This window comes from Botrytis sinoallii (assembly GCF_014898435.1).
Source record: "Botrytis sinoallii strain Bc 23 chromosome Unknown BSIN_010, whole genome shotgun sequence".
NCBI lineage: Eukaryota > Fungi > Ascomycota > Leotiomycetes > Helotiales > Sclerotiniaceae > Botrytis > Botrytis sinoallii.
The window spans coordinates 1,766,115-1,782,549 of NW_024066037.1; the positions used below are offsets into that span (position 1 = coordinate 1,766,115).

A 16,435-nucleotide genomic window follows, 5' to 3' on the forward strand; every position below is an offset into this window, starting at 1 on the left:
AAAAGAGAGGAATTTTAATAGGGAAGCATTTTCTATTTGGTGTTGTAGTAAATGCGGAAAGATAGATTATAATACAAAAACCTATCAAAATAATGTAATAGATTCTAGATTATTAGATTCTTAATAGTTTTAATCAATTGATTCAATTGTTGTTGAATAATATAGATTTGAAGGTGTGAATTGAGGTGAAAGTGGCCCACTCGGTGATATGGCCCATTCGGTGATAAACCACGTTATTGAGTACCAAAAAAAAGATGATTTATAACAACATCAACTGGAATATCAAGAAGTCCACGGGTCCACCGGGTGTTCGAGAATTGTGGCTGAATCATGGCCTAAGTTTGTTGTGGCTAATCATTACCGCCGAGACCATCTCATCAATCTCAACCTCAACCTCAACCTCTCTACCTCTTCAACTCTAAAACACATAAATTATTTGCTAATAATCCCATCAATAGCAAACACTGAGTATTCCGAAACAAAAAAAGCAGAATTCAAGCAAGAACGGCTACCTCAGCAGGTTTCATATATGTCGGTTGCGGATTGCACAGCTTTTACACATTGCCTAGGTAGGGTTCAGATACAAATTCGTTGTATATCATTCTAGTGATGAATCTGGTACCCGATATACAGTTGAGAGTCCCGAACGGAAAGAAAGAAGTGGAAGCTAGAATCGGGAGCTGGGGGCGCTTAGAAGGGTTCTAGGACTCGAAGAGGAAGTGAGAATATGGGTTCGGTAAATGGGGGGATAGTAGTCGATATGGAGGTTCGGTGTTGGGAAATGCCTAGTTGAAGAGGAGCAGAGAGTTCAATGTGGTCAAGATCTCGAAGGGAATCAAGGGAGAGGAAATTTTCGATGGGTTCTGATCATACTCAAGAGGATGTTTTCCTGAATCAGAGAGATGAACTTTATATAGTGATGTACTGATACAATGTAAATCGGGACTTATGTTTTCTTCTAATTTCCCGCTTGATCTTCAAATGTTGCACCGCTATCAAATGAGAATACAATAAATAAGATTAAATAATGTCTGTGCATTCACACCCCTTTCGAAAAAAAAAGTATAAGGCGTACGTATTATACTCCCCTGATAGTGAAACAACGTTCGTGCATCTCTTAATCGGATCTAATGATCGTTTTCTTGACGAATCTGGTCCCGCTTTCTATTGCATTCAGCTGGTAGTTATCAATGGAATCATACGATTGACATTAGCTTTTGTCTTTCTTCTAGAAGCAAGTGTTAAACAAATAAATATATTCTCAATATTCTGAAAAAGAAATAGTGATTTCGAGGGTAGATGCTGAGAAATGGTATACCAGACAGCATTCAATATGATTCGTGACGAGAGTTATCTTCCCAATGGGTCCATCAATATCAAAAAGTAGTGAATCACTCTCAAATTTCAATTCATTCGTTTGTTAATATCAATATTAACATTACAGCACATTCATAACCCCGGCCCAACGGAGTACTTATAAACAACCACAGTGCCAGAAATATCTTTAGACCATCGGTGTTAGAATCAACTTCCCCATCAAACCAAAAATACAAAACAGCACCAGAGACTACAAAATGACATACGCCGCCAAAGTCTTAGCAATCCCCGAACTCCTCGAACAGATCTTCTCCCACCTTCCTCTCCCCGATCTCATGATCCGTATCCAAAGCGTGAACAAGCATTTCTACACCTTGATAACCACCTCTCCTCTCCTCCAACAGAAGCTGTTTTTCTCCTCAACCAGAAATCCATTTCTATCCAATCGTTCCAATACCATCATCCCCAATCCTCTCTTATACCCTTCGTTCTACGCCTACATCTCTTCTTCTCGCAAGGTATGGACCACGTCTCCGGATCTCCGGCCATTAGAGCTGGTTGAATTAGGAGTTGGAAGAAGGAATATGGTACGAAGGGGATTCAAGTGGGCAGATGCGAGCTGGAAAAATATGTTAGTGTGTTTACCACCGGTCAAGGAATTGACGATCCATTCAATGTTTGGACCATGGGTCATAAAAAGCGAGACTGGAGTTCGGATGGGGATGTTGGATTGGCAATTGCTAAGGGATGTGTGGGGGAGTCTGGATGTGCAAGGGGAGAAGGGTATTTTGAGATGTGGAAATGCGGAGAGGTAAAGGTAGGGGCTTTGAGTGCTTTCAGGGGAGTTGCGCGCTTTCCTGGAAAGAACGTCCTTGGAAGGCTCGTTTAATGTTCACGCGCTTGGGAACGTTACCTGCTTATGAAAGGGAAATCAGCGAGTTTTATTAAGGGAGCGATGTGAAAGAGCAAGTCTTCAGCGAGTAAAACAAGTTTCTGGTCGTATTGAGACAATGTAGTACGATGCCTTGGGATAGAAAATTCGAGAAGTTACACTTGCACTCGATATACAATAATTGTGTACATAGTATTGCCTGCTGGCAGGTAACAGCTGACAGCTGACATCAAGCGACGGGTATCAAAGGAACGGCGATGTCATTCTAGATTCCGAGAAGGGCTAGAAGTTTATTTAAGATAGAGTGAGATCTATAATCCATATTTGTTGTGAACAATTTACTAAGATTGACAACACCAATAACATACACTGTCCAATGATATGACGTTGTGAGACCTTGTTTCTCGTAGTATCAGGTGATAGCTTGCATGATATTTTCTTTTGTAAACACCACCTCGGCGCCACCCGTTTGTGTATAACCTCAGTTGAGTAATACCACATCGGGCATACCGGTATTAATTTGTTTTTAGAGAATAAAAAACGATGATTGCTCAAAAAATGTAGCCAAAAAGATAATACCGAGGTTGAAAAATAAACCGAGAATTATGTTTCAGTCTGTATGTTCCACTGCTACGTTACCATTCTATTATTAAATTCTCGATCTGCATTATGTAGGTATCTACATACTCTAGCATCAAGAGAGAGTGTGTGGTTTCCCCACAGATTCATACAAAGTACAGAGTCGTTGTGGTTTCCGTCGAAGAGCTTGGATCATTTGTTACACAGAGCTCGTATTTTGGGGTTCGTATTTGAAGAAAGGGCAATAGCTTGGCGCTGCATATGTAATCGAATACGATGGATCGTGCTGGCTGCACTGTAACATCATAACGACCTCGGAGGTTCTTTCTTTTCTTGCCTTGAGTGTGTGTGGTTGTTTTTGGTATTAATTCAAGGTCGTCCGCTTGATGAAAGCCTTTCATTCATCACTGTTTTATCAACTTACCATCATCCACTTCCCATCAACATCTCATCAATTCTCAACCAGTATGCACTTCTCAAAACTTCTTGTTTTCTCCGCTGGAGCCATTACTGCAGTTCTAGCGGATCAATTTATGGTTCCCACTCCATGGTATGTCCAAAAAATCAGTATTGGAAACATTAGACACGGCACCGGCGGCTTGTAAGTTCTTTTCCCAAAGGCCTCCACCTTCAGATGCTAACTCGAGAAAATAGTTGGTCATTCAACTTGATTGACACACCCACTCCTGCCCCTCAAGGTCTCAATGTAACATGTAGTTATTCAAGTCCAACTACTTATGTATTCGCACTCGATGGTGCTCCAGTCGATGCACCCTGCAGTGGTAATCCCAATGTAACTTTCAGTCTATATCCTGATGGCGATCATTTTACATTCAATATCACGCATTTGTATGGAAATTGCGGAACGTAAGTTTTGGCCTGGTCTTTGATTTGCTGAAGCCGTAGACTAATAATCTTTGCAGTGAGGATAGCCCGACTCCAGTGAGCAAACTCATTTTCCCCCAAATAATGGTTGGGAAAATATAACTGACTTTTGACTTTTTAGTGCAACGACAGTGGAACTTGGAAATTCAGCTGGGATGATGTGAGAGGGCAGGAATCTGATGTTCAGAATAACTTTGGACAGTCTGGAAGTTTTACCAGAGACTCCATTTCCATGTATCCAGTTCGAGCGATACCTAGCGAGAAATGCGAGTTCTGTTGATATTGCTTATAGGACGGGGTTTACCAAAGGCGATGAAATGCCTAGTGTACCAATGAGGCGAGTAAAAATAGAAGGATTGCATCAGGCTTAAAAATGGAGTAACTTAGCATTGGCAAAACAAAATTTGGAATGAATAGAACTTATAATCAACAATCAAGCTGCTCACTTCCATTTAAGTGCCTTGAGATATCGGTAGCCGGAACATCTCGTTCATAAGCTTTACTTTACTAGCGATGAATGATTGAATTAAATAGAGCCCAGAGCTCAATACCACTGAGACAGTGGTGTATTGACATCAACTTGCAGTGATAGCATATAACAACGCACTGTGTTAAAGAATGGCTTTGTCATAACGATTATGTCCCAGCCACCACCAACTTAAACAAAAGCTTCTTGAAAAGCAGCGGCCCAACCTAGCTTTGAAATGATGGTGAGGTGGCATTCTCATTACCAAAATTGGTCAAATCCTATCACGCATCATCGAATTGATCATGATACCCATTGGAAACTCCGCCACAACCATCACAAGGGATAGATATTCCGTGTGAACACTTCCCGCAATCCTTGCAATGCCAGTCTCTCCAGTCGTTACATTCATCACAAACGGAACAATGGACAGTACTAGTAAATTCCTCCCATCCACCAGAGCAGAAAGAGAAATAATACCCACCATCCTCAACAAATGCCTTTTCGAATAACTTCATCCGAATAGGTTTCCTCTCTGCTTCAGTCTTTGCCTCGAGCCACTCTTCACCAAGCTGTTGTATTTCGGGGTCAGAACCATCGTAGAATACTGATCCTTGAGGCGCATCGTAATATTTCTTTTCATCGACTCCCATAATGTCACTTCTCAGTTCCTCTTGTGTAAATGCGGAATCGAGATCCAGATCAGGTCCTTGTGCTTTCATCCAACTCGCAAAACAGTTTGTAGCGCGAAGTCTCGATTCTCCGAAGAAGAGGGCAAATTTGTTCAGATAATTGGCACACGAAGCACATTTGCAGTTTGGGCCACAACTAAAAGAGTTCTTGGAGCATTCGCATCTACCATTTGTGCAACCAGTCTTACATGAACAGGAGAATGATGCGGTGATACCGCGTTGTTTGAGCTGTGAGAATGTTAGCAGGCTCTCAGGATGTTACGAAAACAGTCGCATCCTCACTTCCGTCACTCTTCTGTTTTTCTTCGAAGCTTCGTGTTCCAAGCCTGAACCCTCATCATCGCTATCTTCCAGATTGTTATAATCGCCAACAGCGCGATCCGCTTCGGAGATAGAGATAGGGTCCGGTTCAGGGTCTGATTCGGACGGAGCTTCATTCAGATGTTCCATCTTCTCATGCTCCAAATCTACCACATGAGCTATCTCGGGATGAGAAACATATGCTTGAACGAGAATGGTACGAAGCTGCGATTCGTTTAGATCGTGAATCAGCTTGTTTGCTCTGAATAAAGCAGCCATGGATGCTTGTGGATTTAATTCCATATCGTTGGCGGTCCTAGCAATTTCAGTAGATCCTTCTGTTAATGGTACTTCTTCCTCTGCCTTTCTTTTATTAAGTGAAGCCATTTGAAATTTAATTCTGGCAGATGTATAGCAAAATTCTTCGACGCTGGCGAATTATCACGAAGATTGTAGTTGATTTTTAAGTAAATTCTAGAGATGTGAAGACGCGTTTCGCATTTGTGAGGACACGCGAAAGCACGAGGATTTCCCGGTGCACAAAATCATGATGACTAAGCGTACCCCTCCTCTCAAAAGCAAAAAGGGGGGCTTCTTTGTTGGTTCGTCTTCACATCGATTCAAGAACATCCGAAGCCATATTCTCGACGTTGTTATCCACGAATGTACATGATCTTAAGGGTAAATTCAAAACTTGGTCATTTGTCAACGAGTAGCTCTCCTGTTGATTTTGGTAAGATGATAGGAAAGGCAGGAAAGGAAATGCTTCCAGTTTCTGATCTGTCACATTCCTATCCTTCGTCTCGCGTGAACGCGCGAGACGCGTTAAGTAATTACTTTTCTTATTCCACAGAAACATCTATATCTCCTTTCCATTCCTTCTTCTGTCTTCTGTAATCGTTATTGTTTCTATTGTATGTTACTTCCATTGTGTTCCAAATCTTTACAGTTATAGATATGGTATCCAGTCGATCAAAGGCCAGTGCACCTCAGAACTCAAAGAAACGAAAGGTTCGGTTCACTACACCCAGTACCAAACCCATTCAAGAGTTATTGCGGAACTTCAAGCCTTCCCAATTACGCGAAGTTATTGACGAGACATTGAATAATGGCAATATTACCAAATGTATACGCGATATTCATGCTCGATCGTCACAAAAACTTCAGATTAGAGATCATTCAGAGCCATTGGTTGCGGTCCAAGTACCAGTTGACGATGAAGTGCTTGAGAGCATCGAAAAATCCCCAACAAAGTTGAGGCAGCATGATCCCGTCTCAACACCAAAGGACTTGTCTATGACTGCCACTAATGGCAATTTACCCACTCCGAGAAGTTCCCAGGAACCTAAGGAGGTACGATGGCTTGCCTTCAAACTCGTGAGAAACCATCAACTAACGCCATCTTATTAGATACCCATGACCCCCGAGCCTTGGATGACCCCCGAGCCACAACCCAATGCTCAACCATCTCCTCTTCCAGAGGCAGAACAATACATCCCTCCACCAGTTCAATGTACAACTTGTAATTGCCGGTCTGGATGCATTTCCACCCGCTGCAAACGTTTTAAATCCGGACGAGGCTGTTCGCCCTCTCTTTCCTCTGGCTGCAAATGCGATTCTTGCGCTAATATGCTCAATGACTTAACTGTCTTTTTCGGGTCCTCCAAGCCCTCTGATCCTCCTGTCTCAGCTAGTCCAGACTTTCTAAAATGGATTCGAAAAGAGTCGAGAAACGGAAGGTTCGATTTGATTCATCCGGATACAATGGAAGAACTGAGAAGCATGTTGATGGGAGTGGAATATGGCGATATGACATCTCCACCCCAATTTCCCGTTTTCTCAGGAAAACTCAGAGGCATTGGAAAAGCATGGATGAGCTCTGATATCACGGATGAAGAGAGAGAAGATGTGAAGAGGGGGTTGTTTGAAGAGGCTTTCGGGGTCGCAGCACCAAAAGATACGAAGAATGATTATTGGTGCTTTTGTAAAAATGAATGGAAACAAACTATTTTGTGGGAGTTTTGTACAAAGTGCGACGAATGTAGAGATACGAGGGAGTGGCATTGTGGAGAATGTGGGAACAGGAATATTGGGAAGGGATGTGAGTGCCAGAAGGGTACTAAACGAAGGAAATTACTGAAAGGAGCTACTTGCGCAGTCGTTATTCTTCAATAATATATGGAAGTGTGTTGGAGGGCGGGAATGTGGTCTTGGTAACGTAAATTATTGGAAAAGAAAGGATGTTAATTGACACAGCTGGGATCTGTAACTAAACGCCTTTGATGGCCTAGAGAATTTGCTTGTTACTCTATTATTGAGATCCAGAGTTGGTGGTAAATAGACTATTGATGGGTATTTAGAGGATATGGAAATTCAGGTGCTTGGTACTAACGAAGAGGAAGTGATATTAGCAGTGTCTTATCATTATTAATACCTTAGATGGACATAATCATGGGTTATATCCATTATGTGCCGTGAGATCTATCTATCCGGATCCTTTCCCTCCACACGAAAGAAATGTAGATTCTCAAAGCTATGCTCATGCCGAATATTCCATCCTTTTTCACAGTGCCTGAAGTTCCGTAGGCAGAATCAAATATGATAAGTCACAGATCTGTAAACTCAAAAGCGTGTTATTCATTTGGTTGACATCTTAATTGAATGTATGTCGTAAACACACATCCCTTCATCGGAAAAAGTACTTCGTATGTGCCCCTTCCTCCATTTCTCACCGACCTCCTTCCTCCTTGACTACCGCTTTTATTCTAAATGAATGAACTTTAACTAACCAAAACTCAAACACACCTTTAAACCTCATACTACATACTACATACCATATCATCCTCCGGAAAGAGAAGAACCCATCAAGATTCAATAGCCAGGAACCACCAATTCATTATTGGGTTGCCGCTACTATTTAATTCGACACTTCCATAAACCTTCTGTATACAAAGTCAATGAATTGTGGAAAGTGCTATTTAAAGTCTGACCATCGAGGCTTGAGAGGTTTGAATAATGTTTACACGCAGATATCGATTACCGCTCATTCCTCTCCTAGAAAAGATCATTACTCCAACCGATTCACATTTCGCGTTGCGAGCTCAAAGATTTGAAAGTTCAATCTTCTATGTATACCTTTAAAGATTTAAAGTGTTTTTTCGCGTGCTTTACAAACCTTAAAACGTCACCATGGAGAGGAGATGGGAGATAGAACAGTCCGCTAGGTCGAGCTGGCCCGGTGCAATATCAGCCTGATAATAGTTGTTGATCGCCACATCATAAGGAAAGTTGAGAGCTATTCTCTGGTGAAGTAAGACACGAAGACCTTTCATTTATCGACGTTGCCGTTGATATCAGAGCATTTCCATTGTCGAAAACTGGATTAATCAATCCGAGCACCGAACATAAGACCCCACAGCCCGAACCTATCCCGAGATTCAGCAATGCGGAAAATATTATATATTTAAATAAGCTCCCGCAACTCAACAACAAAGAAAAGTCTTCGTGGCTCAGTTGGTTAGAGCGTTGGTCTCATATTCTTATATGAGGTGATTGTTAACAATCACTTTAGCCATCCAAAGGTCGAGAGTTCGAGTCTCTCCGAGGACAATTTGTTTTTGCCTGTGAGGGCCTTTTTGCATCTTGGTGGATTGAAATTAAATGGATTTTGTGTGACTGCGCGTGTAAGGTTGAATATTTTATCGATTGATGATGGAGAAAGAATTTAAACACAATTTTGGGGTGGGCCTCTGTGCTTCATACATTTTCCATATTTCGACATCCTCATCAATCAAACAGACTCTCCATCACTCACTCACATCCGCCACTCACTTCAATAACAGACTACTTCATCTCACTCAATCACCTACTTAAACAAATGCCGTGATCAATAGTTGAGTAAGCCATGTCTACCGGTCTACTGGTTTCAACTTTATAGACACAGCCCCAAAGTTCACGCACGGCATGAATACCACACCTACCTACATACACTACCTTGATATTGCGAGTTTGAGATTAATACCAAAATCTGGGTCACTATAAAGTTTGGTGAATCGTGAATTTTATTCGTTTGTGTCAGAAGGGAGATCCTACATTTTAAGCGTCAGGGTTGCGACGATGAACGAAAATGAACGAGCAGGGCATGGTAGGTTTATTATAAAGTAACGGAGGGACAGAAAGAGGATCGATTAAGAAATCCAAAATGCTTGTTTGGGGATGTGAATTCTTATTTTTGGGTGGGTTTTAGATTTGAGATTGATAGACATTCTAGTTACGCAGACATTGGTTTAAATGGAATCATAATGATGATGATGATGATGATGATGATGGTGACGGATTTTCATTTACCCCTATTTTTATAGGAGTGGTACTGACCTCGGGAGCATTGAGAACACGAAAGCCTCTCTTTCGTCAATCGGTAAAATCGCGTAATGGGATCGATATTACGATAATCCGCTCCCTACTTAGTACTTTTACAGTACATCGTAAAGTACGAAGCATCTCAACCAAAGAATAGTGATGGGGTCTAGATTTTCGAATCTCCGTAGCTAATGTTTGCTAATGTTTTGAGTGGGGTTTATGGGTTTATATGGATGTCGCTGGTGGTGCCAGTGGGGTTTCTTAATTGGAGATGAAACGTCTCCCCCGCGGGTCTGAAATGGATGAAATGATTGGGTTGAGAAAGAGAAAGGGAGAGAGGCAATCAGGAGAAGTCGTGTTTGGAAAAGGAAAGATCGAATCAAGATCGGCTTGCTATAAATATCTGAATACTGTCTGATTTGAGAGGTGTCAAGTTCGGATGTTCCATATCTTCTGATTCAGTTGTGATGTGGTGTATTTAATCTCTGAGGCTTAGAGTTTAGTAGTGTACATATCAAACACGAAGCTCTTTTGTGGAAAGGACGAGCGCGAGCAGACTATCAGGTAGACTCTAGAGTCCAGATGGATAGATTAGGGCCTCTCTAGGCGTTTGGCTTGGAGTTTGAGGTTAGATTGTACCGATTGAGCTGCGCCCCTTTCTCATCTGAATGTTTGCCGCGTAACGCTTTCAGGAGGGGTAGTTGGCAGACCAGATTTGGGTGGTGACCACGAGACCAGTAATGAAAGGGCTTTGCAAGGGATTTTGATGGTGTGATTGTTAGTGATGGATTTGATCAATATTGTATTATTTGTGTTAGATGGTATTCAAAGCAAAAATCCACTGATTTTTTCTTGTCTAGTCAATACGAGAAGATGTCGATGCTAAAAGTGTTGAACCTATTTATGGAAAATGATAACAGAGTTAACCTTAAAGGGGAAACAAAGCACCACGGCAATATGTCAAGTTCAAAGTCTTTGATTCGTAGAAGATCTATAGAAAGATTGGCGAATATCTCTATAAAGTCGTCGTACAACATATTTTTAGTCCTTCCGATGGGAGTAATTTAGATGCCGATTAAGGTTTCAGGGGCAGAGAATCATGAAGACTGATAGGTTGACTAAAACGATGGTCGACACGAGATGTGGCTCGAGGGATGGGATGGATGAAAAAGAAAGTGTTTATCCAAATGTGAGGGTTTGAAAATTGGTCGATAGAGGAGGGTTCATTGGCCTCGAAAGAATCATCATCGTTGGTTCACCAGTTGTAAATGGTTATGAGTGGTGTAGGTACCCTGGTACCTATTCTTGTTGTTGTTAGATGTAACTAGATAGATGGAATGATATTCTCCTATTATCCCCCTCCACATTATATGATATGATAAGAATTTCATTCATTCCTATCTTCTCTTGAGTCTCTTCCCATCTCTCTTTTCACCTACACTCAATGATAAACTAATAATCATTTCATTATTTACATATTCATATCATTCATTCATTCATTCCCTCCCTCCATCACTTCTGCTCTCATCTCATGATAGGAGACTTTTACCATCCAACCGACCCAATCATTCAATTAAGAATTAATTAATCAATTAATTAAATCGATTGCCTAATACTTTCCTACCCTCCGCTTCATCAAGATTTCATCCCGTGCCTCCATACCTCCTACCAATTTTGATATTGAATTGAATAGGAAGAAAGAAAAGGAGAGGAAAGGAAGGGTTGATTTATTATTCGTCGTCAATTCATCCATCCATCCATCCATCCATCCATTCAATCACACCACAATCGATTCAATACTACATTCTTTTCGTTCCAGAACATCCAAGGCTTACCTAGGTCCGGTACAGTTAAGGGGGGGAAAATACCCGACAACCAGTCACCAACCACACTCTTTTCCATATCAATCCGAGGAAACTTTCCCGTGAGCCATTCACAAAGCTTCTTCGTACACATTCGTTCAACCACCTTCCTGGAAAAGATTCCATCGAAAGGGTCCCGTCCTTGGTGGTGCATATGCAATACATATAGCTACTGCAATACAATATACTCCTACATCTCCCCACTCTTCCCAACCTCTTCATCCAAGCTATTCCCCGACCTTGATAACAACACGTCGAAGATACAAGGATCTGGGGGATTGACTCTCAGATATCTGCTTCCCCATCACGAATTCAACCATTCACGCTTCGTTGTTCTACCCAGGATTTACCTTTTTGCGAATCATTGAGAGTTTGGAGGAATTAACTTTACTTGTGGCCATCATACTTTATGCAATCCAGTCTTCAATTCGCCTTCCTGTTTTGATTTCACTCTTCCTTACACCTTTGGGAAATCTGCCAATACTTTGATTGTCTTACGCTCGCTCAAAGAATATCCAGAAACTTCTCGTTGATCCTCGGATAATTATAACAATTGCTGGCTTGAAATAAACCTTTTCTTTGTTGTACGAAAAATCAACAATTAAAACACTCAAGTACCTTCCCTTCGATCCCGAACAATCCGCATACTGCGAATACACGAACAATTCCAAGAAAGCAATTCACTATTTTCGAACATAAACCGCCAATATGAACGTCGGCAAGAAATTTGGTAGAGTCAAGCAATGGGCTGGAGAGAAGATGGGACAAGAGTCCAAGACTGAAGTTTCGGATGAATTCAAGTCTTTGGAGGGAGAAATGCAAATGAGACATGAGGGTACGCTCTGCCATATATCGATTCATGAATTATTCTAATATCTACCAGGAATGGAAAAGTTACAAAAGTCCATGACGATTTATGTCAAATCACTCTCGAAACGAAATGAAGGAGATGACAGAGAAAAGATCTTGCCAGTAGCATTCATGGGACAAACAATGATACATCATGGTGAAGACTTTGAACCGGATTCCGAGTTTGGAAATTGCCTCATTGGTAAGTAGATTCCCAGAGGTTATATGAGAAAATGGCTAATAAGGGTATAGCTATGGGTAGAACGAATGAGAGAATTTCGAGACAGCAGGATACATATGTTGTGGACGCAACTTCGAGTTGGCTCGAGTCCTTGGAGAGATCTTTGGCTCAAATGAAGGAATATCAGGTTTGTATAATGTGCCATGGTCTATATACGCAATATCTAATTTTTCAAAGTCTGCCAGGAAGAAGCTCGAACAAAGACGATTGGCGTACGATGCCTCTCTTTCCAAGATGCAAAAGACAAAGAGAGAAGATTTCAGAGTCGAGGAAGAACTCAGATCACAAAAGGCGAAATATGAAGAGTCTAGTGAGGATGTTTACAGAAGGATGCAAGATATTAGAGAGGCAGAGGCGGAAAGTGTTCAAGATTTGGGAGCGTTTTTGGAAGCCGAACTCGAGTATTACGACCGTTGTCGTGATGAACTTTTGAAATTGAAGAGGGAATGGCCAGCTGCGTAAGTTACTAATGATATACGCGGATTTTCAGGGACTGACATTATATTAGACGAGGATCAGCGGCACAACCACCACGTCAACCCAGACGCCCAGAAGCACGACCTCGTTCAAATACAGCTCATTCATACAGTGAGAGATACTCCACATATGAAGAACCTATCCCAGAGCTAGAAGCGCCACGTCCATCTATCCGATCCAATACTCCTCGTGTTAACACAACTCGGGTTGCCTCGACATCAGGAATTGGTAGAAGAGAGGATCGAAGAGAAGAATATTCCCCTCCAAGTTCCCCACAACGTCCATCAATCGGTCGATCATCAACATTCCAAGGCCCAACAACTCATTACCGCGAATCTCCTTCCTCAAATCGTCTTAATTCTTCTCTACCTCCTCCTTCAGATGCTGGGTCTCTACGCGCATCTTTAAGACCAACTGCCAGGACTAATATCATTTCAGCTGATTTGTTCAATGATCCGAGTGATGATTCAACTCTTAATAGCAATAGTCCAGATAGATCATACGGTGCAAGATCAGTTAGTCCAGCTACTAGTCATGGTAGTAATTCTACGCCAAACTCGAGAAGAGCTCCACCGCCTCCCCCCAGTAGGGCCAAGAAACCGGCTCCTCCTCCACCTATGAAGAGAGCGGATATGACTTCAGTTAGTGTCAATAGTCGTTATTAGGAGATGTCATTGTTGTTTGAGCGGTAGTACATACATAACGTGAACATTTTTCGTTCAGTATTTCGGACGATTATGTTGTTCACTTCTTTGCACATACAATTTCTTTTTTATAGTTCCTTTCTTTTGTCTTCTTGTTTGAGTGAGAAGAATGCTGTATGTGGATAAGCAGAGGTCGTTTCCATTCAGTAGGGGTACGAGATAAGGAGAAATAGTAGGAGTAAAACAAAGATCGAGTTTTTCAACGAGTACAAAAAATACCATGGTAGTTCAGGGTTGTTTTAAATTGATTTGGGTCTTTTCACTTGTTTGTCTTTTCCGGGCGTTATTTTTTGGAAGAGAGCAAATAGGAATAGGTTATGGATAGATCTGAAGGGTTGAATGGGAGAAGGAAAATTGGAGAGTGTGCGCTAGCTGGTATAGTGATTGATTGCTAAAATGGTCATGAGGGAAAGCGGTATATGGAGTCACTATGCCTTAGTACGGAGTATACATACAAACTGAAATGAGGAGATAAATGATACATAGAGAACGGGGGGTTAGTGGATGAAACGTTGGTGGTGTGATGGCATCGAATAGCGAAAAAATACGAGGACTTAGGTATGAGATAGTATTTTATGGATTGAGTTTCTCCAATAATTTTTTTCTGCTGAAAACTTATTTCTGTGTTCATGATTCTTTGGTGACATCGAAGTTATGAACCTCTGGGTCCGAGATGTATTCATACGATGTATGTGTGCATTCCAACTCGTTCATTCCGGAAATTCTCACGTCAAGTGACAAGGTTGTGTTGTGAGATTTAATAATAATGGGCCGCCCTTCGGACGCCGAACAGTGTTCGAGTCTGGAATATGTTGGCGTGGGTTAGTTCGTATGGATTGTTAAAGCGATAGCCCCTCGATATAGAAATGTGAAAGGATGGATATATGAAAAATTGGTCTAATTCTGCTTTGGATAACCGATTTCCCTATTATATATATATATATATCTCTACTATATATACAACTTTGAAAATATCAATATTATAATTTCAAACATCGATAATATATTTTTAGAAGCTTATATGAAACTTATATTAGATTATTTGAAAAGAATTCAAGCTTCTAAATACATTCAGATAACTAATTTCTTTAAAATTGATCGATCCACGCTTTCCCGGTAGTATAAAGGTAAAACCACCTCAAGAAAACAGTTCCTTTTTGATACGAAACAAACGCTTTCTAATAATTAGAAGGAGATTTTAATTAATCAAATCAATAAGCTAATATAAAGATCTATCCCTTCTATAAACTGTATAATCAGAAACCTTATAAAAAAGATTTTAGGTAGAAAAATAGGAAAGAATTGGATTAGCAATTTTGTTAAAAGATATTCAATACATTTTAAAAATCGATATCTCTATTACATTAATAATTTATGTGTGAAAGCTAATAATATTACTATATTTGATTATTTTTTATAATTTGATTTGAATTATTTTCTATTGTTATTAATCTTTATTATCTAAAACACTTTTGTTAATACCCCTCTTTTTTTAATTTAGTAATAAAAATAATCATAAAATATAATATACAATTGAGAGATATATATAATTGAAATAAAAAGGGCTTTATAATTAATATGGGAAAAACTATAAAGAGGATAATAAATGCTAGCACCTATAATAAAAACAAAGTAACAAAAGTTAGACAAGATAAATCAAAAGAGTTTATCACTTTATTGGCAGTTATATGTACTGATGGGATAGCTTTCCCTTCTATTTTTATTTATAAAGGAGACTTAGGGGATCTACAAGATATATGAATTCAGGATATAAGAAAGAAGAATAAAGCTTATTTTGAAGTTTCAAGTAATAGGTGGTTGTCGAATACTTTTAGTCTATATTGGCTTATAAATGTATTCGATCTTGTTATATATCGAAAAGTAGGTAAAAGATATTGTTTATTTATTATCAATAATCATTCTAGTTATATCAATATGGAATTCCTTTCAAAATATAATGAATTAAAGATTATTGTTTTAATTCTCCCCCTTCATTTTACACATCGATTACAGTCTCTCAATATTAAAACCTTCAATACCCTTTCGACGAATTACAGTATATTATTGAATGATTTGATACACAATAACAAGAGGATTGTTGGTATGACAAAACATATGTTTTGGGGTATATTTAAAAAGGCTTGGGAGCTCACTTGTATAAGGCATAATGTCATGGTACGGGTAAAGACTTATATTGTACCATAAGGGTAGAAGAGCTATGGAAAAGTGAAGCCCTACTTATAGGAAGTAGGGCACACTAATATTCTGTGCCTGAAGCACGAAGGCAACTACAGATCATGTAGTTGGCGCCGTGACAGTACTCCCTGTTCAAGGCGATCGGTCCACGATCGCAATATCAATTAACCTTTTAGAACACAAAATAACACTAAAATACTCTAATTTCTATTATTGGATTAAAATGAACTTTTTTAGAAGTAGTAATCAATTAACGAAGCTTTTTAGATCTACCTCAACCTTAATTCGGGGGTACACTTAGTATAAATACTAGCAGGGGATTAGAAATAATAAGTCTTTTAAAACCCATTCAAGCGGGTGATTCTGGCTTATCTGGATTTGTTAAATGGAAAGCGATAATTGTATCTTCCTGGCCACAAAGATCTTCGGCAGGTTGCCAGGATGCTGGGTGATGTTTCTATTTGATCTGATAGTGAAATCCATCCTCATTATAATAGTCGAATAGTTTATCGAATTCCTACCGCTTGGTTTCTTTATTTGTTTCATTGTTTCTTTTTAGGATGCATCCTTGATTCCGGTGGGATTCAGTATTGTTAATCGTTTTTTGACCAGCTAA

The 16,435-nt window shown here is 40.1% G+C and overlaps 5 protein-coding genes across 5 annotated transcripts; 4 read left to right on the top strand and 1 right to left on the bottom strand.

Moving 5' to 3' along the window:
* Positions 1 to 1,574: 1,574 nt before the first annotated feature.
* EAF02_006641 (uncharacterized protein) lies at positions 1,575 to 2,132 on the top strand (the record flags this gene model as incomplete). Its single annotated transcript, XM_038902689.1, has 1 exon — positions 1,575 to 2,132. One exon carries the CDS (start codon positions 1,575 to 1,577, stop codon positions 2,130 to 2,132), a length of 558 nt encoding a protein of 185 aa, XP_038757909.1.
* A 1,123-nt stretch (positions 2,133 to 3,255) lies between these two features.
* On the top strand, positions 3,256 to 3,953 carry EAF02_006642 (uncharacterized protein; the record flags this gene model as incomplete). The annotated part of the gene is made up of 4 exons (XM_038902690.1): positions 3,256 to 3,389; positions 3,443 to 3,655; positions 3,712 to 3,730; positions 3,795 to 3,953. 4 exons carry the CDS (start codon positions 3,256 to 3,258, stop codon positions 3,951 to 3,953), a joined length of 525 nt encoding a protein of 174 aa, XP_038757910.1.
* A 470-nt stretch (positions 3,954 to 4,423) lies between these two features.
* On the bottom strand, positions 4,424 to 5,518 carry EAF02_006643 (uncharacterized protein; the record flags this gene model as incomplete). Its single annotated transcript, XM_038902691.1, has 2 exons — positions 4,424 to 5,059; positions 5,114 to 5,518. The coding sequence occupies 2 exons, from the start codon at positions 5,516 to 5,518 to the stop codon at positions 4,424 to 4,426; spliced, it is 1,041 nt and encodes a 346-aa protein (XP_038757911.1).
* Positions 5,519 to 6,088: 570 nt separating this feature from the next.
* EAF02_006644 (uncharacterized protein) lies at positions 6,089 to 7,306 on the top strand (the record flags this gene model as incomplete). The annotated part of the gene is made up of 2 exons (XM_038902692.1): positions 6,089 to 6,484; positions 6,542 to 7,306. The coding sequence occupies 2 exons, from the start codon at positions 6,089 to 6,091 to the stop codon at positions 7,304 to 7,306; spliced, it is 1,161 nt and encodes a 386-aa protein (XP_038757912.1).
* A 4,754-nt stretch (positions 7,307 to 12,060) lies between these two features.
* On the top strand, positions 12,061 to 13,584 carry EAF02_006645 (uncharacterized protein; the record flags this gene model as incomplete). The annotated part of the gene is made up of 5 exons (XM_038902693.1): positions 12,061 to 12,187; positions 12,236 to 12,403; positions 12,454 to 12,569; positions 12,620 to 12,900; positions 12,951 to 13,584. 5 exons carry the CDS (start codon positions 12,061 to 12,063, stop codon positions 13,582 to 13,584), a joined length of 1,326 nt encoding a protein of 441 aa, XP_038757913.1.
* Between the last annotated feature and the right edge of the window lie 2,851 nt (positions 13,585 to 16,435).